Source organism: Drosophila grimshawi, unplaced genomic scaffold (assembly GCF_018153295.1).
Source record: "Drosophila grimshawi isolate 15287-2541.00 unplaced genomic scaffold, ASM1815329v1 contig_311, whole genome shotgun sequence".
NCBI classification, from domain to species: domain Eukaryota; kingdom Metazoa; phylum Arthropoda; class Insecta; order Diptera; family Drosophilidae; genus Drosophila; species Drosophila grimshawi.
The window spans coordinates 15022714-15050443 of record NW_025063098.1 but is presented as its reverse complement, the minus strand read 5'-3'; the positions used below and the strand labels follow the sequence as shown (position 1 = coordinate 15050443).

The window sequence follows — 27730 nt, the reverse complement described above, 5'->3', positions numbered from 1 at the left end:
TCAGAGCTAGCTAAATGTGTGTAGAAGCGAAAAAAAAGTCTAGAGACGAAAATCTAAAAAAATATTCATGTCCGTATGTCTGTGCGCCGACTGCAAACCTTAGATAAATTCAGTCACATATCCTTGTCTGACGCTCCTGCCTTATAAGCCATAAATTATGCATGGCTCACTTTTAAGCAGCCGCCGCAAACGGAGGCAGGAGCAGTAGCAGCGTCGGCCACCGAATTTCTGTGCGAAAGGTTGAACATCAGCACATGTGGCCAATTTCTTGCCATTCTCTCTTCAAATCGGCTTCCTTTCGCTACTCTTAAAGAAAGATATCAGCACATTTGAAACGATTCAACTATACGTCTGACATTTTGACATATTCCAGTATTTCAATTCGCTAACAAATCGTCATCATATTAAATTATTAAAAAGAAGCTACTGGAAAAATGCTTGATTTGCGAAAGCAGAAAGGGTTTGGTTTCATGTGAAGACAACTTTAAAAAATATACAGATAGCAAAGCATACTGACTTTTGGTGGAACGTTGGCGAAAGCGATTTTGAAAACACACAAAACACACCAAATTCTGCAGGGCATAAAATAGATAAGCAGCAGTAAAAAAAACGACTTAATTTCACATTTTCCAGAGCTCAATTCAATTTGCTTTTGCTTTTTCCACTTCCGGACGCAGCTTTACTTAACATATAAATTGCCCGACATTTAAAATGCAATTTTAACGGACTTGTGTTGCCAATGGCTGCCCATTTGTCCCGTCCATTCAACAGATATGCCCCCAACGCCACCTACTGTCCATATAAAAAACGTCCGGCATATGTAAAAAGTTTGTCTCATTAGGAGCAGCCTCTCAAAGCTCACGCCAAGCGGCTCTTCAAATGATTTATGGTGCGTCGTGTGGCGTCCCTTAACCCGCAGTTACCCTAACAAAAAAAAACCCCAAAAAAAAAACAAAAAAAAATCCCTTGTTATTTTTTTTTTATTGAAATACTTGAAGCAAAAGACAAAGTGAAGCGCACAACTCCAATAAAGTGAAAAAGGTGCCATAAATAACAAGCGGGAATGTTAGAACGAGCCTTTTTCTCTTCTCTTTGTACTATGGATGTATTTGCCAAGGGGACACCACGCTGTGAGTAAGATGCTACCTACAGAATATAAAAGTAAAGAGAGGAGAAAAAAGCACATAAAATCCAACAACAATAGTAACAATTGTAAACAATGAAAAGGAAAATCTTCCTAAATGCGGCACAAATTTTTCATTTATTTATTGAGACGAGAAGGCGAGCCAGAAAGCAAAAGTTGATAAAGTACGAAAAGGAAAAGTAAAATTTGTGCACGTTGCTTCCCTTTTCCGGCTTTTAAATGAAACAGACAATTCAATTTATGTTTATCTGACTCCCCAACAACAACAGCAACAACAACAACACCAAACAGCAGACAAACTTCATTAGATGGGCGGCAAAGCAATTTTAGTTGCTAAACATTTTTCAATTAAATACCCTAAAAATAATAAAATCACAAATATTTTATATGTTTTACCAGAACCGTAACTGTACTGGGATTATTTTACTATAATTGCTGTTTTATTGTTTTTATAACTAGTGATAAACTATAAATAATTTTCTTAGTTCTCAAATAATTTGCAACGATATCCGTTCAAGTCAAATGACTTCTGTCACTTTTAACAAAACACACTGCAGGGTATTACAAAGTCGAACACTTGAAAGTTGTATATGGCGCCTTGCCTCTGAGCGGTCATTGAGTATTATATTAAATTTTATATGTATATATAAATTCCCTAAAATACAATTGTCAGCTTAAAGCCGTAAGGGTGCCGCAAAACGCTACAAATAGCAAATGGAAAATGGAAAATGGCAAACATCAGGAAAAGTTTTAATGCGCTAAATCGATGAATGACCGCAAAAAAGTTTCGTAGTTGGCTTGTGGACACTTGTGAGACCAAATAACTTTTTTTTCGCAACAACCAAACGCTCTAAATGAGCGCCTAGAGAAGGATTTACAGGAAAAGAAGAGAGAGACAGAGGAGAGAGAGAGAGGGATAGAGAAAGAGGATGGAGCAGGAGATGTGTGTGGAAGGCAGTTAAGTTGCATTCTGTTGAAACTTTTGTCAAGGCTTTGGGCCATGTGTGTGGGTTTGGCTAACTTTTTTGTGTCTGCTGTCGACAAGTTGTGGCAACCTTGAGCAAGCTGCTGCCGTTGCACTGATAGGATACTGCATATCACAGCCAAATGATAAGACAGCAACGAAAATCACCTTTAAACTCGCTGCCAAAGTGCAATTCATTATTATGCAAAATAGCTGGCATTCAAATGGCAGCGAGGAGCGCATTAAATGAATTGCATAAAATTCATGAGCATTCACAGCACTTGTGTGTGTATATTTGTCATTGTTGTTGTTGCTGTTGTTGCAAGCTCTCTCGCCAGTGTTAGAATTAAAAGGTTGCCGCCCTTTCGCGCCCCATACACCCCTCGTTCCCTCAGGTGCCACATAATCCGCGTTTTTGTCGACGCAACGCGTCAGACTGTAAATAATGAAGTTTGCACCTGGGCGCCGCAGTGGCAGTGATTTGCGGATGGGCGTGGCCAAGGGGCGGCGAGTACGTGTAGTGTGCACTTAGACACAGTAAAGCAAAGATAATATAAATATGCGTTACACAAATACTGCATAAAGCAACGCGAACAAATTTATGAGCTCTGTTCAAATAAAAGTGGCGCGATAAATGTCAACAGATATAGAGATGGGGCAAGGAAGGAAAACCGCTGTTGCCAACAGACATGTAGACAGCTGACTGTTTTTTTCCTTTCTATACTGTTTGACACACTGAATGACATTATATATGTATATATGTACATATAACACTGGCCTCTGCTGTCAACCTATTAAGTCATCAATAAATAATTATGCAGCATAGAGTTTGGCATACGCCAGCACAATTTAGTGACAGGTTGACAGTAGAAAAAGAGGTAGAAGGACAAAGAGAGAGAGAGAGAGAGAGAGAGAGAAAGATAGAGAGAGAGAGAGAGAGAGAGAGGGAGTGAGAGTGATAGTAAAAAAGATAGAGAAAGCCAAATTAAACTTCGGGCAGGATTGAATACTCTTGCTTTATAAAAAGAAGATATGTTACACAAATCTAAGACTCAAAAAGAAATTAAAGAAAAACAGCAGCATAAAAACAAATAAATGTGTTCAAATCTAAAAGTTATACACACAAAAAAAAAAATTAGATCAAAAGAAATAGAAAAGCCGTTCACAAACTTTATAAGAAACAATTGTTTAATTGCATTCTGAACTCGTTTATAGCTCACTTATGAGCCGAAAACTGCTTACTGCGTACAGTAATAAAAGTTTTACACCGAAAACTTTATCGAGAAAATTTCATTAATTTCAAAATATTTTGATCAGCTAAAGCTACTGCGCCTTCGGTCTGGTCATTAAACTTAGAGCTTGTTATCTGGCTGCTGCTGGCTGGAGTGGCTGGCTCACTGGCTGGGTGACTGGCTGACTGGCTGACTGGCTGAACGGCTGTTGACATCTGACTCAAATCCTTGTTTAATGTCGGCGCTAAATTCCTTTGCTAGGTAAATACGTTTGGAACGTTGCGAGTCCCCAAACGCAGAACGTGATGCGCATTTTTCGCAGTGCGACTGTTCTGAGGACAGCAGTTAGAGAAACACACACAAAAGTTGCTCCAAAGCTTATGGCGATAACAGGGAATTTTTCTGGTGGCAGTAGGGGATCCTGATGGGGAATTGGTAACACGCAGCAACTTGCCGCACAGCAGCAACGGCAGTCGCCGCTGCAAGTTGACTGACTCCCAGTTGTAGTTGGCATCAGTTGGACTTAAAGCCCAGCCAAAATTCCCAAATGTCTGTGGAGGGCGCATTCATTTGAGTTACGGCATTAAATTGAGTGCAGTTTCAGTTAAAAGGTGCTACATTTTAGCCAGCAATATGCAGATGAAAAGCAAATGCCACCCATTCATCACCTTCTCTCCAGGGGAATGTCCATTTAGTTGTTGGCAAATGGAAAAAGAAAACCAAATAAGAAATTTAGTCGTTGAGCAGAGAAGTTGTTTATAGTACTCTAAATGGGCAGTTGACTAATTTACGCAGAAATTAACAGTATTTTAAAGAATTAAAGTTGTGAGGTAGAATTTGCAAAACTTATTTTGGTTATCAATAAGAATAAGAATCAATAAGAATCATAAATATTTCTACGATTAAAACAAACTTGAAACTGCACTTCATTTTGTTATGTTTATAGCACAAGGAAATAAATTTAGAATCAAAATTGTCAATGTATTTTGAATATATCTATTCTAACATGAAAATGGTAATCAATTGTTAAATTTCGATCAGAAATATCGTGTAATTTACCTATCTAGCTGATAATAAATCATGCTAAAGATGTTTAAAATACTCTGCTAATTGTGTACATTTTTTAACAGTTTTCCAGTTCCCCACAAATTCTCATAGTTAAACATATCTAAAAGTCAGATTCTATAGCGATATTTTTTCATATTTATTTGCGCTTATAAAACCTTCAGACCCTTTTCCAGTAAGTCACAATTAGTTGGTCACTGCATAAAGGCAGAAATTCAGTTTTTTTTTTTCTTTTTGCTTTTAGCATTTTAAAAGCTTAAAATTCTTTAGAAAAACTCGTTTGTACAGCGAGCAAAGTAATAAAATAAAATAGCCAGAAAAGAGCATAACTGAACTATTTTCACTATGGTTGCATAAAACAAAAGCCCGACCAGAAACATGGAAGCTAAAGATGGCAGGGCTTGAAGGAGCAACCCGCATAGCAAGTGGCAAGTTTTTGTTGCCAGTGGCATCAACACGGCCCGCAACATAAAAATCACATTTATTTTTGACACAGATAGCTATTGAAGCATAAAAAGTAGATTTTCAGTGCTTTTATTCTTAATATTTTTTTTAGTGGCCATTATCAGTGTTTTGATACCCATCAAATATTAAATCGAGTTGCTGGAAGGCATATTAAACTTGTGTAAAGTTATTTAAGTGGTCGAAGACACAAAATACATTCTCAATTTTTATTATTTATTATATTAAATATCTTATTCAATAATATACCTATTTATAACTACATCAGTAGCTCTTATCGAGTTGCATACAAAAGTAGCTCAGCATTAATTGATATTTCGAAACTGTTTACAGGGTATGCATATGTCCGCTACTCCTAAGCATTTCCACTTATTTTGCACTTGTTTCAATTACATTAAGACAACGCTAGCGAAGCAAAATTCAATTTCATATCGAAAGTAAAGATTTGTTATACTTATTAAATGTATTTTTTTATGTTTTCTTTACCACAGAGTCGACTTGTGGCGCTGAACAGTTCCGTTGCAACAATGGCTACTGCATATCCAAGAAATGGCGTTGCGATCGCGAAAATGACTGTGCCGATGGCTCCGACGAGGCACCAGGGCTTTGCAGTAAGTATTAGCCAAACGAGCATATATATGAACGATATTGGTTGCTAATATTTCAGCTTAAATTGTGCAGTGAATGTGTGCAGCAATTTCGGTTTCATGTGCCACAATGGGGAGGGGTGCGTGCCACGCACTTGGATCTGCGATGGCGAACCCGATTGTCGCGATGGCTCCGACGAATTGAAGTGTTGTAAGCAAACAGTTATAGCAACATTTGCATATATAAACTAACCCGGAGGATTTACGCAACCCACTAAAAAAATCCATGCAAGAAAAGCAATGGCAAGGGAAAAAGAAAAGAAAAAAAAGCAGCCTCATACATTCGCACACAAATGGGTTTCATAACTTAAAGGCTCATAAAGCTCGCATTTAAAGCATGATATTTATTTCAATGCACGCCATGTATATTATCCACCATGTATCTCAAACTTTATGACTTGGGTGGGCCTAAAACTTGGCATCACTTGTCCATAAATTACCGTCAAAAGACGCCGAGCAACATCGTGACGTGCGCATCAAAAATGCTGCTAGCAGCGGAAATAATTTGTATTTATGCATTAGCAAGCGACTCTTCTAACCCTGACAGCTGTTAAACGCCCCTCACCCCCCTGTTCCATTATACTCTGTGGTCATAAATATTGTTGCAAAGTGTATAAGAAACTTGGACAAATGTAATGCTTTGTTAAACGAAAAATTATCGAAGATAAAGTATGACTATATTTAAGCACCTTTTGATATACATCCATTTGATTTGATCATTTCATTAATTAATTAAAGTGATAAAAGGGTATTTGCTAGTCGTTCTAGTTCTCTCAAGTACTTCTCTTAAGCCATTTTTTATGCCCAGGATAGCATCATTATTTTTTACATATCGCACAATTTTTCGGCGCTATTTATTTAGCAATTTATAGTCTGTGTCGCATTCAACTAACTATGTGCCACGTAAAATATCCAAACTTTATTACGTTTATGTAATTTTTGTTTGTTTTTTTTTATCCGCTCTGTAATTGAAAAAAAAGATGCAATTTTTATGATGTAATCCACTCGTAACTCATCAGCGGATTCGCTGAAATAAAAACTGGTAATCAAAAAAAATAAATAAAAAAATTAAAGGAAAAGGCGCGCAAATTGAGTCTGTGGTTTTTTTGATGCCAGGCGGCGAGCTGGCAGGACTCGGCTCAACAAATTTAACATGAACCGAATTCGCTCTGTTGCACCTACTCCGCTCCTTCTTCCACCTCCTGCTTCTGCTCCTGTTTCCTGCTCCTGCTCAACTCCAGTCATTGAACACGTGTGACATTTTATGGCTTTTATGTGCCTGGCAAAAAAAAAAAGAAAGTATATTCAACGCTACTTTTTGACGTTTTATATCGTTGGCAACGTTGTGAATGTTAATTGAAGTTTAACGCGCGCAACAAAAAAAAAAGTTGGTTAACAGACAATCGCAAAATTCGACTAGGCGTTTAATGCATACTTAAATACATGTAGAATTATCAAGAGAGATATGGAGCCACATATATTTTATGATAGAATCTTTCATCTGTATCTTAATAAAATGTGCAAAAACCAAAAATAATCCTTAATCTTCTTATGATGCCACCCATTTTATACATGGCTTCCAAATATTTATCTTTGATTAAAATGCAACTATCAAAAATTGACTAGAAATAATCTTTAATCTTCTTAAGATGATTAAATTTATTATATATTTTTTTGCTAAATTACTCGGAAAGACAAAGAAGATTTGTCAACTAAATAAACCAAATCTAAATATTGTCTCTTACTTCCCTGCTATAATTGGACACTTTCTTTTACCAGTCATCATGCTATTTTAAGATATTTATCGCGCAAAGAAAGTTTACATTATTGAATTCTATCTCCCCTGACAACTATGAAAAAGAAAAGAACAAGGCTTCTCGGCACAAGTTCACTTTGATGCGAACACAATGCTCCACAATGGGTAAACTACAATGTACACAAAACTCAAACAGCTGCACTGAGGCATCAAACTCCATTGGCTTTGATATCTTTGGCGTGTGTGAGCGCATACTTAGCCAACTGCACGCCAGGCACATAAACTAAAAGCATTTTAAATAAAATTAAAATCAAATTGCAAGTATACTTACTCTTGTGTCAGGCTCCTCTGCGCTGCAGCCAGCGACAGCAGATAACAAGAAAATTCTATTGAATAGAAAACAAAAGTTATGTGCTTTTGTGTAAGGGTGTAACAGTGTGTGTGTGTGGGTGTGTGTGGGAGTGTGTGTATGTACGTACGCTATTGAAGCTGTTCTGAGCCTTTCATTGTAGCCAGCAAATTGATTTTTCCATGCCTGGCACAAGATGAAACCAAAGCAAGTCCACAGCAGGTTCTAGCAACTGGAACCGGGCACCGATGTCAGGCGACATGTCCTGCTGTTGCTCCTCTGTCCACATTTACGACTTCAGCAAAATAGTGGCATTAAAATTGTAAAATATATATGTACGGAAAGTAGAAGTCCTAGTCGCACTTCCACAAAACTAGCCAGCAATAAAGCTTATTTAATGAAATCATAAAAACGTTGCGTATGCGCAATATTGCAAATTGGTTTATATTGACATAATTTCGCTTGGAAATCTTAATTCTAATTACAAATATATCTTAAACCTATTTAAATTTTTGAAATTTTCACAAAGTTTGCTTGTTTCGCTTACAATAATTAACTTATTTTATATCAACTTGAATTCCTTATGGAGAAATTGTGGCCAATAAAATATAATATTGGAAGATTAACATTAAAACCGATTTTAATACATAGCATATAATAATTTGCGGCTTATAAGACTGCTCCTAGATTGCCAAATATGATTTCAAATCAATCAATGACAAATTATTGAGAAATGTAAGAATTATAAGAGTCAGAGCCAGAAACTTATTTACAAATTCCTTCTAAAATCTTCAGTTTGAATTTCAAGCGTAGAACACAACTTTATAATAAACAACAACATCAATTTTGCAAGCTTAAATCTGATCCTTGTTTTTCTTTCCATCTCAATTGGTCTATTAAATTTTGGTAATATTAACTTTTGCATCACGGAGTAATTCTTACTCTCAAACTGGTGGAATTCCTGTTGAATTCCATTGCCAAAATAAACGCGTTCGCTCGATAGCTGCAATAAATTCCAATTTAAGTCATATCACGAATACGACATGTTGTGCATGCAAAATATCAAATAGCAAAGCGTAAAATAATAATAAATTAATTTATTTGCAACGATGTTGAAGCTGCCAGCAAAAAAAAAGAAAAAACAAAAAAACAAAAATGCGAAAAAAATTTTGCGCATAGGTAACGTGGCAAATAACGGTGAACAACACAAACACAACAGCGTCAAAAAGCATATTTATTCAAGTGTGTGTGTATGTGTGTGTGTGTGTGTATGTCATGTGGTGTTATGAGCCTTTATTGCCCATGGCGCACTCGCACACACATCAGGAATTACATAATCTTATCAAGCAAAATCAAGCGAAGCCGAAGCAAGCACAAAACAAAGGACATTCAGTTCACGCGTCGAGTGGCAGGCAACAGAAACAAAAGCAAGTAGGAAAAAATAATACGCATTTAGGGTTAAACACAAGCGTTTTTATGTGTATACGTATACGTGTGTGTGTGTGTGTGGGTGTATGCATGCAAGTATGCATGTGTGTGTTTGTGTGTGTGTGTGTCTTGTCAGCTTTGTTAAATGTCCGTCTGGTAAAACTTCAATGAAAGTTTCAGGCAACAAGGCGGCTTTTATTACAATGCGTGGATCTAGCTGTGGGTGTGTGTGTGTGTGAGAGTGTGTAGAAGTCTGCGTGTTTGGCTGTGTGTGATAATTGCTTTAATGTGTACGCATGTGTGCGTTTTAACTTTATGGAGTGTTGGCTGATAATGTCTTAATTACTGCCTAGATAAAATGCCGCCCGCTTAGCCCCAGTTCGAGTTGCTCTATATTTCTAAATGAGTGCGCGTGTGTGTGTGCAAGTGTGATAGTGTGATTGTGTGATTGTGTGTGTGTGTGTGTGTGTGTGAGTGCTGGCACGACAACTATGTTTATTACTTGCTTGGCATGTGGCAGCCACAATTGGACTTTGACTTCAACTCCTGCTGCTTCTTATAAACTTAATTACAGTGCCAAAGCAACACTAGAGTCTCAAGGAGGCATCGTCATGATAAAAGTCTGTTGCACGCTTTAGGGCAGTGCCCCAACTAGAAACACACCCCTAAATGTGCTAGTGATGCAGTAATCAAAGATTTAACTAAGCAGCACCATTAGGCAGACAGTTAGAAGCCATTCGACATACATACAAACATAAATTTTTTACATGCTTCTAACACAAATGTTCGTTTTGTCTTTTAGTTGCTCTTTATACTCGTTTTTGGGACGACTTTAAATTTAGGCCTGGTTATCTTGGGCAATTTTTACAGCAGTTATGCTGCTCGTTACTGTTGGTAAACCACTTTATTTCATTTTGTTGAAATTCTTTTCTTTTTTTTTTGTGTCATGCCATCAATTTTTAACATTTTAATGTATTTTACGTATTTTATAGAATATTTTCATTTCGTTTTTTCCATCAGGCTTACAATTTTGCCATGTCAAATGGAATTCTTTGAATGTGTCAAAATTTGTGCATACAAAATATGGCAGACATGTTTTAAAATGCAATTAACATTTAAAATGTTTTAAAATATTATGTTTTCATAATCAATTTAATAAAATGGATAAACTGAGTTAATTGTAGGACCTCGTCATCTTTAACATACTCAAATCAATCAGAAAACATTTGGGATAATTAAGACTAAAATTGTTTCACTTATGCAGGAGTTTTCTTGAACATATACAACAATAATAATTTTTATCCAACACAACAAGGGGAAATCCTTTTACAGCTTCCAGGACACAAAGTCAAATTAAAAGTCTACGTCCCATCATTTGGCATCAGCATGTAAAACTAACACATTTGTTTCCATCATCTATTTGTATATTGCAGAGAGCAAACCCTGCTCACAGGATGAGTTCGCCTGCAAGGGCGGCGATGTGGGCTGTATACCGTTGGCCTGGATGTGTGATCAGAGCAAAGATTGCAGCGATGGCTCCGATGAGGCCACGTGCAGTAAGCCATCAAATTTTAATCTCTATTTTAACTGTAACTAAAGCCCTGTCGGCAGTAGTATCGTAATTCTCTTATGTATTTAGTTTAGCTGCTCTCTGTGTATTTGTGTGTGTGTGTGTGTGTGTGTGTGTGGCAGTTAGTGTGCGACACACTTAATTTTGCTGGCCATAAGTGTGCTACACATTGCTGCAAGAATTGTGTATTACTTACCTAAACAATACTCATGCAATAAAGCACAAATATTTACACACACTCGCACACACACACACACACACACACACACTGTCAAGCAGCAACACACAGCACACACTTTAGTTTGCAATGCTTTTGTTACATATTCATTGTATTTGTTGTTGTAGTTGTCGTTGTTGTGGCAACAAATCTCTTTGGTTTTTATCCCCTGGCGCGTTGCGTTGGCAATTTTTATAATGGTGTTGGTTTTGTTGAGTTATGTCTCACATATTTCAGTCTCTGTTCTTGGTGCTTTTAAGTTTTTGGCTTTGGTTTCCATGCTTCTTGTTTACCTAACTCTCCACAATTGTTAACCACAACTCATACTAGCATACAAACTCATTGCCATAAGTACCACTATGAAATTCTCCTTCACACACACACACACACACATACACATTCAAGAAATTCGTCTTACATGAAGATGATGATTTCCACAGATACCACCTGCCGCTCCGATGAGTTCACCTGCAGCAATGGGCGTTGCATTCAGAAGCGATGGGTCTGCGATCACGATGATGACTGCGGCGATGGAAGCGATGAGCGCAACTGTCCCAAAATCGAGTGCAACAGGAACAACACCTTCACCTGCAGCAATGGCGCCTGCATTCCCAAGGGTTGGGTTTGCGATGGCGAACCCGATTGCCCGGGTGCCGACGACGAGCGCGTAAGTTTTCATTGTTAATCATACTAGCTGAAAATAAGCTCAGCTGCACTAAATAACCACAAATGCGAGAATTGATCCAGAAATTGAAGAAACGAAAATGACAAGTTATTGAAATAAATATTTGAGCTGGAAATTGTTGCAATTCATAATGAGCACAGAATGATTATAAACTTTAAGCAGTTATTGCTTTATTATTCATTATTATTTATTTAGGGTGAATTATTTAAAAAAAAAGTATTTAATAATAATTATATATCAACGAAATCTAAGTCGAAATCTCTCAAGCAACCCGCGTGCAAATATATATTTTTATATGCTTACTGGGAAGCATAAATTATGCAGCGCTGACGCATTACTCAAAGCCGGCAACGTCGACGTCAGCGTTTGACGCTGGCAACTGATTGCAAAAGAGCAGTTATGTGAGCGATGCGCAGCTTTTGTTGTCAGCCCGGCAAGCAGCTCCAGTGGCAGTGGCAAGCAGGTCGCAGCAAGCACCAAGCAGCAAGCAACGAGGCACTGTCTAAAATTGCTTGTTGAAAGAGAAAAACTATGCGCAAAAAAAAAATGTGAACATTTTTGCAAGCAGCCCCCGAAAAGTATGCAACTTGAGATAGTATGCCAGCAATGGACGAAGCCATCCCAGCAACAAGCAAACGCTGTACTGCATATTTACACACAACTGTAAATATTTCTATATACATATATATAGATATATAAACATCTGTGTGTGCTGAACTTGGCCGATTGCGTAGTAGCTGCTGTGCATATTTCAAGTAAAGTTCGCTTTGACAGGCAATGGTCAGGATGCATTTTTAAGGTCAACTATGCACAGCAGTCCACCAATTGCATTGTCCACACACAGACCACAGGTGTTATAAACTAAATAATACTCTCTCGAAATTATACTAATAGTATTACTAATATATACATATTTTTTCAACTTGTCCTTGCATTTTTACTTTGCTAATTCTTACACTGTCTATCTCTTAATTTCATCTTTACAGGACTGCGCCAAGTCGCAGGTGATTGTGACGCCCTGCCTGGCACATGAGTATCAGTGCAGGGATCGCATTACCTGCCTGCACCAAAGCTGGCTCTGCGACGGAGATCGCGACTGCCCCGACGGCGACGATGAGCATGCCTCGAACTGCAAGAACATCACCTGCAGACCGGATCAGTTCCAATGCGGCGATCGTAGCTGTATTGCCGGCCATCTCGCTTGCAATGGGCAGGCGGATTGTGCCGATGGCAGCGATGAACGGGAGTGCAGACTGAAGGCTCAGACTAAGGGCTGCAACGCCACTAGCCAATTTGATTGTGGAGGCGGACAATGTATTCCCCTATCCAAGGTATGCGACAAGCGCAAGGATTGCCCCGATGGCGAGGATGAGCCGGCTGGCAAATGTGAAGTCAATGAATGCGCCTCGAGAAATGGTGGCTGCATGCATCGTTGTGTGGACCACCTGGTGGGTTACAGCTGCGATTGTCACCAGGGATACAAACTATCAGGAGACAATCGCACCTGTCTGGATGTCAATGAGTGCGAACAACCAGGTGTCTGCTCCCAGATCTGTGTGAATGAAGTGGGCGGCTTCAAGTGCGAGTGTGAGGCGGGCTACATGCGAGATCCTCGGAATCACACACGCTGCAAGGCAACCGAAGGACACGCCTCGTTGCTCCTGGCACGTCGTCATGATATACGCAAGATTGCGCTGGATCACATGGAGATGACATCGATTGTGAATAACACAAAGTCTGCGACGGCGCTGGACTTTGTGTTCCGCACGGGCATGATCTTCTGGAGCGATGTGACCACGCAGAGCATCTACAAGGCGCCCATCGATGAGGGCAACGAGAAGACCGTGGTGCTGAAGCAATCCTCTGTTACGTCGGATGGCCTCGCAGTGGACTGGATCTACAACCATGTCTATTACACGGACACGCACAAGTGCACCATCGAGCTGACCAACTTCGATGGCAATATGGGCAAAGTGCTGATCGAGGATTCACTGGACATACCACGCTCCATTGCCCTGGATCCCATTGAGGGGTGGATGTACTGGTCGGACTGGGGAGCGTCCCCACGCATCGAACGCGCCGGCATGGATGGCTCCCATCGCACCACAATTATCAACTATGATGTGAAGTGGCCCAATGGCATCACTCTAGATCTGGTGAGGAAGCGCATCTACTGGGTGGATGGCAAGCTGAATGTCATCTCCTCGGCCAACTACGATGGCTCACAGCGCAGACAAATATTGTACTCCACGGAGTACTTGCGACATCCCTTCTCGATAAGCACCTTCGAGGACTACATCTACTGGACCGACTGGGACAAGCAGACAGTCTTCAAGGCCAACAAGTTCACAGGGGAGGATGTGGAGCCCATCACAGCTGTGCATATGGTGGGTAAACTTAAACATAAAGAGGATGATCCTTATATATATATGCTTATTACATTTTCTACTCGCTCACAGCTCCAACATCCCATGGTCATTCATGTGTATCATCCGTATCGCCAGCCCGATGGCATTAATCACTGCCAATCGGTTAATGGTCACTGCTCACATCTTTGCCTGCCGGCGCCGCGCATCAATGAGCGCAGTCCTCGCATCTCCTGCGCCTGTCCCACGGGCCTCAAGCTCATGGCCGATGGTCTCATGTGCATCGAAGATCGTAAGTAGCTTTGCCGTTTACTGTTTTTGTGGGTGGGGTTGGGGGATAGTCTCGGCGTAAAATGCACTTTGTGAACGCATTCGAAGTATTCGATGCACACAGCCGGAGTAGTGGCAGCTGTAATTTTCAGCACGGCCCTCTGCGTTCGCGGTTGAATGGCAACGTGTGCTTGTTGTGGTTGCTGCAACCACGACGCGGCAGTTGAGCCTTATTAAGGCCATTAACATGTGCTCTGATGTTATTTCCATTGTAATTGCATTTCGTTTTATGTTTTTTCTTTTATTATTTATTTTGTTCAAATTTAATGTTTTCCCCTATTGTTTCCGGTTGATAGAACACATACGCCCCGTGCAACCCACGAGGCGTATTAATACAACAGCAAAACCAACTACGCCTGCAATAACATCGCCAACGCCAAAATACGCGAAATTACCGCAAGAAGCGGCCAGTTTAGCGCCGGGTATGAATTTTATTTTCCATTTCTTTTATGCCTGTGCTGGTGTTGGTAATTTGTATGTGCAAATACAAATTGTAGTTTTTCTTTTATTCATTTCTAGAATTTCCTTTTTGTGTTTACTTTAAAAGCCTAGAATAAATCAAAACTGCTTATACGTATTCTATAATTTGGCTTTAAATTATTATTTATAAGAAATTAAGAAAAGAATTTTTAAATATTTTTGGTAAAGGTTTTTACATAATTATAATCTCGTCCACTCACATTTATTCAGGTATTGGTTGTTGGTAGCTATTCTAACGTCCCCGTATACCATATTAATTGTAACACATTATTTTTGCTCTGTTCACTGATTGTTTTTCCCAATATATATGTGTCTCATTATTTGTGTGTGTTTATACCTGATTGCCTCTGCTTTCTTCTTTTATCCACTCATAACTTAATGTCTTATTGTGATAGCAACAAATACTTCACACACAGGCAGACATACTCTTCAATGTATGTAAATGGTTCACGTTCCCTCTTTTAATTTTGTATGCCATTTGTCACGGCAATTTCTTACACATGCATCCAGCGACGCCAACGCTCACATGTCATCATCATAAATCAACATCAATGATATCGACATAATCACTCAAAATACACACACACACACACACACACTTACAAAGGCAGCCACAACAATGTTGTGCCACGTAAAACATACATAAATATCTGGTAGGGGTAAAACCAACGAAAAGGATGCGCTAGTGACATGTTTAATGGCAACAATGGTTGCCACCCAAATACCCAAGCATCGTCCGCAACCCATGCCACAAGCTCAAAGGCAGTGCCCGCTTAAGCGACAACCCTATGACACTTACACCCAAGCATTTCTGCATGCAATTTGTGCGCAACTCTGCCAAAAGCGATGACAATGCGGATGCGAACAAGGATGCGGATGTGGATGTGGATGTGGATGCCGATGATGAACGGCTGACAGCCACAGTGGCAGCTGACTGGCTGACTTGCTGACTGGCAAGCGTTGTCATCGTCGCTCAACAAATCGCCATGAAATTAAATTGTACACAGCAACGACATGGCCAATAGCAATAGGAGCAAGGGTTACCAGCCTAAGGGTGGATGGGGATGGGGGATGGGGTTTATAGGGGTAGCAAATAGTTTAACCAGATATTCATCATCCACATCAGTCACACATTCGGTCGCATTCATCAGGATGAAAATTGGCTCTGTCAACAGCTAGAGCTGTACATTATTGCCATGTGAAAAACGTGGCGCAAAGTTAAGAATAAATTACCACAGTGTCCGCCGAAAATATGCAACACACGCAGACAAAATATGCAAGCATTGCTTCTATCTATGGTTCATTTACATTTGATTGTCGCGCCACCAGTTAATGATGCCAATTGGGAAAACCAATTTCTTTAGCCATTACTTTTGATCCATTCAAAACGATAAAAGATAAGAGGTCCTGCACAACAGTTCTGAGAAGTGAATACAATAAGCACAGAGATACAAAAGAAATCTATAAAAAAAAATATAAAATGTTGCAAATAACGTTGAAATCAAACAACAAGATTCTCAGACAATCGCAATTACATTGTCTTTTTCTGCATGCTAAACTTAAAAGAAAATTGATTTCTCGCCAATCAGCTAGAGTTCTTTGCAGCTGCCTTAGCAACTTGACATTTTCACAATTTTCACAACACAACAATTTAATGCTTTCAGCATAGACAGTGGATTCCCAAAATTATTTAACTTTATTTTAAAATTTTACATTTAACTTAAGCTTAAATTAAGAAGAAAATAGTGATTAACAAATTGCCCAATTAGAGAAAACTTTTCATACAAGCTGGCTTCCGGCCAACCTGGAAACATACTGTAATTATTAAAAGAGGTCACCAAACAAACAAATCAAGTCAGTTTTATAATTTAAATTGCTGTTTTCAACACTTTTTAGTTACTCAAGCGATAAAGCTTTCACTTCATTTAGCTCACATGTTTAATTAATTCCTTTATGATTCTCTTTTTTGACCAGAATACCCTTGATAAAATGATGCGCTTCACATGCTTAACCACATTTCACATGCTCATGTTCATTTGAATAACACTTTTGGCATTTTTGACAGCAGTATAATTTGAGCAGTGCTTTAAATTTAATATTTGTTTGCTGCTATCCCCATGGAAATACCTTTTCACCACGTCACATGTATTAATCTGACCAGAAAATATGCTGGTGGCAGACCCCACTTTGTTGGTTGCTATGCCTACCGAAATCGGCTTCTTCTCGAGCTGAGCACTTGGCTTCCCATAGAAATGCCCCTAATTACGCCAATTTAAAGGAAAAAGAAAAAAAAAGAAATGAAAAAAAAACTCAAATGAATAAAGCAGAAGAAAACGCTAAGCGGCTCAAGTAAATACCGTTACGTTTCCGCAAACCTGCTCGAGTGCAATACAATTCCAAGGAAAATAATGATGAGAGCAGTTAAGGACTCCAGGACTTAGCGTTGGAGTGCTTAGACAAAAGTTTGCCGAGCCCAAAGATGGGAGATGTGGCGAGGGATCAAGTAAATAACTATAAACTAGTTAAGGACTATTTCAATTAGATGGCCCAGCCAAGGCAAGCTGGCCATAACTACAATTTCAATTAGCGGTTTGCGCTACTTTTCCCATGGCCAGCAGTGTTGAGCAATATTCGCGCAACTGTGACTGCCACGCTGTGATTGACAAATATCGTGACAGACTGTGACTGCTTTTCTAAAGTATGTCCCCATATATTAAAATGCACAGTTCGATTATATATGTAATATATGAAATATATATATATATATAGATATACATATTCCAGTTTCAGTTCCCTGAAAAAAATAAACCCAAGTACCCTTTCAGACTGACACAAAAAATACAATGATTTAACTTGTAGGCCAGAAATTAATATACATAATAGGGGCTTATTAACAGCGACTGACATTGGAAAATAATAACTGTAACTGTAAAGTAACAATCTCGCCCATCTTCCATAGCCACCCAGCCACCGCCCCATTTGATATTGCTTAATTAAGCGCAGGCAAGCTCTGCAAATAAGGCAGGCGAAATGACAGATAGACAGTGCCACGAAACGTCATAAACTCTTGGCAGACGTCGAAAGTAACGACTGCATTTTTAATAGCCAACACATAAAGTGGGTGCGGTGTGGGGTAGCTTTGTGGTTGCTGTGTGGGTCAGCAGCTGTTTGCAAATTTGATGACTTTCCGTTGGCTGCACTTGGTCAGCAGCAGCCAGTTTGCCCAACTGGCCAACGGAACTTTGTAGACGGGGATGCTTTAAATGGGCAACAAATGCCACACGATTGCCCTATCTACATACATATATCCGACAAAAGTTTTCAACTTTGTTTATCTAATCTGGCCACACACGAAAGAACAAAAAGTATAAGGTGACATCCCCAACGGCAGCATTTTATGCCTTTTTATTTCATTTGCTTAGCTGGGAACTTAGGCGCAATTTTTATCGCGCATTTTTATGTGAATTTCGTTCGGAAACGAGCTCGAAAAAAACACACACACACACACCTGGTAGCAGACACATTCTGCGTCTGAGAGCCTCTCAAGCACTTTAAAAAAATCATATAAAACATATGTGCAGGATTATAACAAAAAACAAAAAATAAAAAAAAAGAGCGCAGAAATAAATATGGGGAGCATTACTTTGTTTTGTGCTGCGGAGCAGGCAAATTGCATTTTCTATAGATTAGGGAGGGACAATAATATATGACATTTATGGGAGTACATAAAATATGGCAAACAGAGAGGGCAGATGGCCGACTGTCAGTAGCAATGTGTTCCCAAAACTGGCTACAAGTATTAAAGTATTTACATAAATAAAATGTTAAGAAAAATTCAAGAAATTTAGTTAAATTAATACAAGTAGAACTTATCGCTTTAATCAGTAGTACTTGGCCAATATCATCGCATATATTATTTGACAAAAATTTAATGAAATTCTGTTGAATCGCATCAAAAATTTGTTTTCCGAACATCTTTGCATATTAAATTTGGCATATTTCACAGCTGTGTAACCTTTTTAGCTGTGTCGGAAACAGAATATAAATTATAGAAAAGTTGACTGGCCCCTGCCACGAATTCATTTGAAGGAAGCTTATAGTATTATATTAGACACCCACACACACGCACACATATACATATACAAATAGACACACACAACGTGCAATTAATGTGGCAAATATGCGTAGAGCTTTCCAACTGCTTTTCTTTAGCCACTTGACTGTCTGTTATTGCCTCAAATAAATTGCTAGCACCTACGCAGAACGCAACCTACAAATATCCATCGTCTGTCTTTGGCTTTTCCCTTCCCAATTGCCACTGACAATTGATGCTGTGCAGCTGTTGCCACGGCCAACTTCTAATGATAATTCCTGCTGCTTGCCTTGCCATATGCGTCACATTCTCGTACTAATCCGGCTCGACAGGCGGCCAGTTTTCAGTTCATGGAAATTCCGACAAGCTATAGCGAAAAAAAATTAATAAAATCAACAAGGAGAACAAAAAGCAGCAAAGATGAACAATCATAAGTCGCAGATGAAGAGGCGACAGTTCGTGCAATGCCCTTAAATGCGGCACATCCTTTGCCAGGCGAACGCGTTCTGCGCCCCGCGTCCTGTGTCCTGTGTTCTGTGTCCTGTTCTTAGCTTTTGAACAAATTCTAAACGGAAAATATGAAAACGAATTATGTTGACAGCGGAAAAATCCTACAACTTCCTGTCGCACAGACAACAACCTTACAAAAGGCAAAAAGCGTGACACAAAAAGTTGACTACTGAAAAAACCGAGCACAAAACGGATGTGGGGAGGAGTATTGGTACAGCTAGGAACACGGTGAAAATATTCACCACGGGACGTCGACTTTTTCCCCGGTGCAGCTCAAAAAAAAAAACGCGATATTTTAATTATATTTGGGTTGGACAGGATAACCAAAAAAGAAAAACAACAGAAGTCAAGACACGTCAAGTGTGAACCCCTGGAATTTTTACTTCGGCTAATGCTTATTAAGAGATATTAAGGACAATTTCTAGAAGAACGTGCTTAAAACATTTTGCTCAAATTAATCGACTTATCCAAAAGTAATTGGATTATTTATTTAACTTGATATGTTAAAGAAACATGTGAAGTATATTTTAAATAGGTTTTTTATTTTTTTATTTAGCTATGACTTATTAGAATGGTAATAATTTAATTAAGTGAAGTATAGTGGGTTTTAAAGAAGAGAGAGTGCTTAAGACAATTTACGTTAAATAATCGACGGATGTAATAAGTAATTTGATTACTTTTAATGAAATAGGCTTAAGCAAGATGTGTCGAATCTTGGAAATGTATTTTTTTTATTGGATATGGTCTTCTTTTATTCTAATAATTCCTTTACTTTTGTGTACTTATTTTGGTTTTGGTATTAAACATGATGTGAAATATATTTATAGTTTGAAATGAATAAAACTCACTGTTATTTTCCTTCTCTTTTGACCCTGTAGACACTGGCATCGCTAAGAACGCGACTCACCCGGACAGCAGCAGCAGCAGCAACAACACTGAGGCGACGCAAACAACGGGCAGCGACTCCGGCAAAATAGCCCTAATAGTCATAGGCGGGCTCCTTTTCGGAACTGCTATTATATGCGTAAGTAGCAGCTATTTGTTTCGTAGTAGCGAAAGCTAGCAGGTAGCAGCTAAGCAACTAATTTGTATTTCCTTACTCGACAGATCTTCTACTGCCTTATCAAGAGATATCCGAAGCGCGGCAATACGATTAACTTTGAGAATCCCGCGTACAATAAGACCACTGAGGATACGTTCAGTTTGGAGAAGAATACGTCGATTAATCGATACGTCCCGGCCACCGAGGAAGAGGTAAGCGGGTCAATAGTGACATCAGCGACAAATCCAAATCCAAATGACTTTAGCTATGTGAGATTTTAAGCTGGCCGACAGCAAACAGAGTTTTAAACTTAAGCTAGAACTAAATGTTGTACATAGATGGATAAGTAGTCAATAGGGTTTAAGCCACATCTGCATTCAACCAGAGAGACTGGCAACTATTTAAGTTTTATTGTATCGGGCTAAGTATAAACTATGCATAAGTAATTGAAGTACAAGTTGAGAGATATGCCATTCTTGCTGATCGTTGTTCCGGCAACTAGCCAATATCTGAGTATTTATACCTAACAGTTAATAATAATATGTTGTATCATAAATTTATCATAATTCTAAATATTATCTCATAAGTGTGTCTAACAAAAATATGGATGCGCGCTTATGTACTTATGGGTTGTAGCGAAATTAATGGGGAAGTTCTATTGTTGAAAAAGAAAATATCTCAATAGATTGCAGTTTAAAAGAAGAAGTGTATTGATCACAACAAAAGTAGCTATAGAAATATAATATCCCAAAAGCTAATAATATGGGCTCTTGGAGAGTACAGCAGGCGCTTTAGGAGTCTTTATCGAATAAGTCTTAAAATAATGACCTTAGTAAATTCTCCAATTTCACAGTATCCATTGTAAATTTCCTGATGCCCTCGGCTAGCTTATCACTGGCCATGATATCCTCATTCATTAGCCATCTGAATTTGTTTTCATAAATGCACATTTTCCTAATATTCTGCTGTTTGGCATTTGATACGGATAAGTGGATTTGAACATCATTTCGATCAGCCTTCAATTCACTTAATAAAGCTGGACTAATCGTAAGCAGATCACAGCCAGCCAATGCTTTAATCTCGCCCGTATTTCGAAATGAAGCGGCCATAATCGACGTCTTGTAGTCATACTTCTTAAAGTAATGATAGATTTTTGTAACAGATATGACGCCCGGATCATTCTGTGGCTGAAACGTTTTGATACTTGTATTTTCCACATGCCAATCCAAAATACGACCCACAAATGGCGAGATTAATGTTACTCCAGCCTCCGCACAGGCCACAGCCTGAACTAATGAGAACAGAAGCGTCAGATTACAGTGTATGTAATACTCTTTTTCCAGTATTTCGGCGGCTCTTATGCCCTCCCAGGTTGACGCTAGCTTGAGAAGAATACGATCTCTTCTTATGCCAAACGCTTTATATAAGCTTACCAATTTTAAGGCCTTCTCCACGCTTCGTGACGTGTCGAATGAAAGGCGTGCATCTATTTCAGTTGATACCCTGCCGGGTATGATTTTCAAAATTTCAGCTCCGAATAACACGCATAAATAATCCATTGCTTCCTCTACTTGATTGGTCATCGAGCCGCCCTTAGTTTTACCATAGTTAACTGCATCGTTTACTAGATATTGATAGCGCTCCATAATGGCAGCATTTAATATAAGCGTTGGATTAGTAGTTGCATGCGTGGGCTTGAACAAATTAATCGCCTCAAAGTCACCCGTATCGGCGACTATGGTAGTGACCTTCTTAAGCTGTTCCAAAGCTGACATATTTAGCTATCTTTTTATAACTTCTTTCACTTTTAATTTTGTCAGCCAAAATTAAGTTAATATTAAAATTATTTGAAACCAAGTTTGACACTTTTAGCTATTTTACTTGAATAAGTTAACTGAGGTTGGTGCTCTCCAGATATGCTTTCAGCATAGCAGATAAAACCATAGATGTGTATTTAATTAACAATTACTCCTCACTTTTCTGACCATGTCAAGCTATTTCAACCATCCAAACACAATTAATGCTAAAGCGAAGTTGTCGAAACGTTATGTAGTCTGATTAAATATGTATTCATATTCAAAATAGTGTAAAAGCAATTGTTTAAAGAAAATTATACTAAAAATGATCACCACTGCGGACCAAAATATTTTACTAAATAATAGATTGCTGTACAATTAATATGCGGCTAAATAAATGCTGTATCTGCAATGGTATTTAAACTTCGGCAGCCCGGAGATGCCTTTCCAGCTTTCCTCTCAAGCCAATACCAGCTATTCACATTTAATTACGACAATTATGCATAAATTGTATGTGCATAATCCCGTTGACATACATGACTTCCCCGTATATTTATCCATATTTATTTATGCATTCTGCACGCTGCGAGCGAACAAAACAAAAAATTATAAACATAGCCCATAGCGAAAGGTAAGTTGCGGCATGCAAAGTAAATAAATATGCACAATAATTTCAATTGGTATTATTTTTATAACGTTTGTTGCTTATAATTGCGATTTTATTGCTGAATGATTTAATTTATGGCGAATTAATAAATCGGCAAAAGCCACATAACACCGGAGGGGCCAATTATTTGTTGAAAACTAACTGACACAGCAATTCACCGCCTCCTATAGGCCATGCCATATAATTGAATGGCGGCTATATTGCAATACAATCAAGGTTCGCATATCAATTGGCCAATTTGCCAAAAGAGTGCCGTTTAAATGTGCCAATGGAGCGTCAAAAATGCATTGTGCTGAATTTTCAGATAATTTACTAAAATATTTAAATTAAATTGTATTTGCATTTTTCGTCTCGCCTTTTACCCTTTTTAATTAGCACGCCAAATTTTGCTGTTAGCGGCGAAAAACAACAAAATAATTATGCCAAATTAAGCAAAATGTCATTAAGCGTGATTTTCCATTGCGCTTGATTACCACAGAAATTTTCATTGAAATCAATGCAAATTAATGTAAAATCCGTTCCTTTTTTTTTTGTATATTTTAAATGTTTAATACATAACATCATTCTCAATTACGTATTTTGCTTTTGTATATTTTTCATTTAAATTACTTAATATTAATATCATATAATGTTTTTCCATGTTTAGTTTTTTATAAATGTTAATCTATCTATGCATATATTATATTATATTATGTTATTAAGCCTAGTTTGAAAATAACTTTTTTTATTTTTATTAAATGTATATTTCTCTTTGAGTTTAATACAATAGTTTATTAGTTTTCATATAGTGAAGACCTTAAAATTACTGATAATATTTATATGTTTGGCCTCTTGGTAATATAATCTACGTTTTCGGAGTTATTTTGTCATATTTTACTTTATAATAAAGTTTATGCTTAGAATTATATTTATTTGGATAACTTCTCACTTGTAAACACTAGAAAAATATTTCTAACAATTTTCACTATCCTTTTTTTCCGCCTCAGGCACCGTTACGAGATCAGGGCATAGAATGCGTCTGAAAGACACCATAAGCAGATCATATATATAATGAGACATATCCTAACTGCGTTTATCAAGAGCAGCAGCTACAACATAAACAACAACAACATGAAAACTCCTATTATCAAGTCCTTTAAGTTTAAGGCAACTTACTCAAAGAAACAAAGAGGAAAACTTTTGTTCAGTAAGTAAAAAGAAGCATGCCAAAAAAGACAACAACAACGTAAAGCGAACGCACAACTGCTCAGAATATTTCAATTACAAAAACTACAAGAAGTAGAAGAAGAAGAACAAGAACAACTAAATATTATCATGGGGAAAAGAAAAAAATACTCAACAAATTCAATTTGTTGCTTAATTTAAAATGTAACTTAAAATGTAAAATTAGCATAAGCCACATAACAGACACGCCCACGTTCACACTCCCATAACTAATACACAACTATTTCTAGGCGCAACGTTTTGACATCAACTAACAGCGTCAAGAGACACATAGACACACACACTCACACACACACACACAACATTTGTATGTACATTCATACCCACACACTAACACACACGCACAGGAGCGAGCCTCAAGTCACACACAGCCCGAAACTCAACATTTAATTCTTTAAGTCTTGAAATAAATTGTATAAAGTTAAGAATTAGTAAATTTTTGGTTTCTGAAGTTACAAAAAATAAAAAATAAAATACAAAATTAAACTTTGAAAAGAAATCATAATAATTAAGGTATTTGCAGCACTATTAATGAATATTGTAAAATTTAGATAAATATTTTTTGTTATAAGAAATATAAGAAATTGAATTAAAAAAAAAAATTATTTAACATAGAAGTTGGTTCATATTTAGCAAAATTTTTAAATAAATTTTTTATGTAAATACATTTTTGGGAAATAATAAAGAAAATACACTAAATCTCTACACATATACATATAAAGTAATATTTTAAAATTTCACAACACGATTGTTGTTGCCTATATTTCGCTCGTTATCTTTGGGTATTCAGAACAATTTGCTGTGATCAGTTTTAACATATTAAAATACTATTTCGCAATTTACTTTTAATTATTTAAATCTTGGAAAACGCTTCTCATTTATTTAGTATGTAATATATTTTAAAATCATCAATTTATTTATTTAACAAAAAAATAAAAATTTGTTTGGTTCCTAAAAAAAAACATATGGAACTGAATTTGGTAATTGAGAAATATTATTAAATAATTTAAAATATTAATGTGTAATGGCTTTTAAAATCATTAGCTAACAATTAAAATAAAAATGGTACATGTCAAAAATAAATAAATAAAAAAATATTGTAAAATAATGTTTATTCAAAAATAAAGTGAATTCTAAAATAATAACTCAATGTGTTTAAATATTTATTTAGTAACTTACATACAACAATTTAAGAGGCCGATAAGAACGTATAAAGGGAATGTATCAAATCACAATTTTATTAGACATTACGTGATCCAATATTATTAAAAAGAAAAACCACATTTAACAAACATATAATTTATTTGACCTTATCGGAAAGGCGCATATTAATATAATTATATACACTGTCGAGCTGACTACGCTAAACTCCCTCTAGAGTATAGAATAGTCAAGGGATATATATTAAGGCGTTGTCGCTTTAGCTGTGATTCTGGCAATTGCCAGCAAGCTAAGTTATCTGGCAATTGAGTTCACAACTTAATAGCCTGTGCAGCAGTAGCAGCACGTCTTTGCCTTTGGCTCACACACACAAATGAATTATTAAACGCCGATGGACAACAGCGCCAATTATTTCACATGAGGGCGCATCAATACACAATGAAGACGGACGTCATTGGGCAGGGGGCGCAATGAGGCAGTCAGTAACAGCTACATATCAATAGCCAAAGCAAAGTTGGCCAAAATTAACAGATTGCATACCATGCAAGTTAAAACTGAAACCCGCACGGACTAATGGGCATAACACAGACACACACAAAGCAATTTTGGATATGCCGAAAACCATTCAGCAGTATTTTTAATTTTACCCGTGTGACCCAAACAGCCAACCAATCGGAACCCAACAGGATGCCTATATTTGACCTCATCCCTTATGTATGTGTGCGGGAACTGGGGGCAGGCCAGCAACTTTGGTTAATTTATGTGCGCAAATTATCAGCGAACCTTGGGGCCAAAGTCAAACGCAGCGATTTTGTGCGCAAATGCTATATAAATGCGATTTTTGCTCCACACCCTCTGCACAATCAAATTGCTTAATATGGGTATACATAACTGTATAGAGGCAATGTAGCACTCTGAAATTTATTTATTCCATCTTATTAAAATATACAAAATTATAGATGTAGAAACGAAATTATAAAGAACTCATATAACACTCTTGGAGAAGATTATTAACTTTTTTGTCCGCTTACTTTTTAAATTAATAGAAGGAAAGAGAAAACGAAAATACTTTCTCAATACAGAAGAAGTACAAAGCTAATATTAACAGTATATTAAAGTTATCTCATTGGCTTAAAAATATTAAAAAATGTCCAAATGCTCGGTTAATAAATACATTCTAGAAAAAGAGCACTGACTGCTTACAGGTTATCTACGCGTCGATCCAATACGCCTATTAAACTGTTTTATCCTTATTTTTTTGGTGCCTTTTTGCGTCTTTATAGTTATAATTTATGTGCGGCGCCTGAAAGCGGGCAACATTATTTTTGTTTATTGTTTGCCGAGCGACAAGCGCCTGTCATCGAACATGCGTAATAGTAAGCCGCTTATAGCAAATGCGTAATGCAATTATATCGATTTGGTGGGCATACCCCGGTTTGAGCTGTGATAATTTCCTAGGCTGCTTAGTTGCGGAAGGTGTATGACTGTGTTAGGCGATATGGAGCGTGCAACCGCTGCTAAATCGCTGTGATATATAAGAGGAAAACGTGCGCTGGTTAAGTCTCCAATTCAGCCGGAACCGCATAGATGTTGGTCGTTTTCTCGCCACCAGCGCTGCACAACAGCGATTGCTAAGGCAAAACACACAGAGCCACCCCTTTTACAGTTGCCCCCCTCACGAAATCCAATGAGGCGCAACATCTGCTGCTGTGACTCTGACTGTGGCAAAGAATGTGACAAAGTGGCAAGCATGGTCGAGCTTTTTGTGTTGCATCCATATAACTCTGTGTGACTTATGGTGCAAGCAATACAAGTGCCACCGGGGGCAACTGTAGCACACACTGTGTGCTGATGGGCAGTCAACGATAACAAGTTGACTGAATGTCGCAAAACGAGTCGGGTTCCATAGCATTTTATCAAGTGACAGAGATTGGCAGTAGAACATAAGCTTAGCTAGTTGTAAAGGAAAACGTTGTCGTATATCAAATAAATGTAATAAAAAAAAAACTAATGTGATTATCTATTTTCATTTTGAATATTCGTTTTTCTAATTGATTACACTTTGTGTACGAGGAGAATAAGTATAATCAACTTAACCAACAACATTGCGAAATGATTTTCGTTTGAAGTCTTTCAAATGATTTCCATCGTACATTTTGTGCATTGTTATCGCCACTTTTGTCTGGAATGGTTGCGGCGAATCTTAATTACAGAATGCCCCCGCCATTCCCGAAACAACTGCAGCAAGCTATCGAAGCATCTGATTGTGAGCTACCCAAATGCCCCATGCTGTTTCATGCAGCAACATGTTTGTGCAACCTTTGAATGCGCTTATGTGTATGTGGGTGTGGCGAGTTGTTGTTGTCGTTGAAACCCCCGAAGCTAGTTGAATGCCACATGCATACGCGCACACACTCAAGGTTAGACAGCAGGTTCATACACTAAATGTACTGAGACCAGATGATGGCCAACTATGTGAACAAAGAGATTTTGCACAGGCCGCTGCTTCTTACACGTGGCACACGTTGTTGTTGTTGCTGTT

General features: G+C 37.9%; 2 protein-coding genes across 9 annotated transcripts in view; one reads left to right on the top strand and one right to left on the bottom strand.

Moving 5' to 3' along the window:
- The window catches only part of LOC6567643 (low-density lipoprotein receptor), a 40758-nt gene extending 15592 nt beyond the window's left edge, over positions 1 to 25166 (top strand). For 2 of the 8 annotated variants that reach the window (XM_032739843.2, XM_032739842.2), the window contains exons 3-10: positions 5359 to 5478; positions 10481 to 10603; positions 11275 to 11501; positions 12506 to 13906; positions 13979 to 14177; positions 20177 to 20322; positions 20406 to 20552; positions 23790 to 24518. In XM_032739843.2, the coding sequence (XP_032595734.1) occupies positions 5359 to 5478; positions 10481 to 10603; positions 11275 to 11501; positions 12506 to 13906; positions 13979 to 14177; positions 20177 to 20322; positions 20406 to 20552; positions 23790 to 23825 (2399 nt within the window). In that variant the 3' untranslated portion in view covers positions 23826 to 24518. Of the gene's footprint in view, positions 1 to 5358; positions 5479 to 5548; positions 5666 to 10480; positions 10604 to 11274; positions 11502 to 12505; positions 13907 to 13978; positions 14178 to 14511; positions 14638 to 20176; positions 20323 to 20405; positions 20637 to 23789 lie in introns of those variants that run through there. The other 6 variants (XR_006246641.1, XM_032739834.2, XM_032739836.2 and 3 more) reach the window with 6 other exon arrangements.
- LOC6567211 (probable transaldolase) lies at positions 21027 to 22122 on the bottom strand. The gene has a single exon (XM_001994156.2). The coding sequence runs from the start codon at positions 22113 to 22115 to the stop codon at positions 21156 to 21158; it is 960 nt and encodes a 319-aa protein (XP_001994192.1). The 5' UTR covers positions 22116 to 22122; the 3' UTR covers positions 21027 to 21155.
- Positions 25167 to 27730: the final 2564 nt, after the last annotated feature.

Coding starts and splice junctions, on each gene's coding strand:
- LOC6567211 (XM_001994156.2), bottom strand. CDS start 22,115: ATGTCAGCTTTGGAACAGCTTAAGAAGGTCACTACCATAGTCGCCGAT.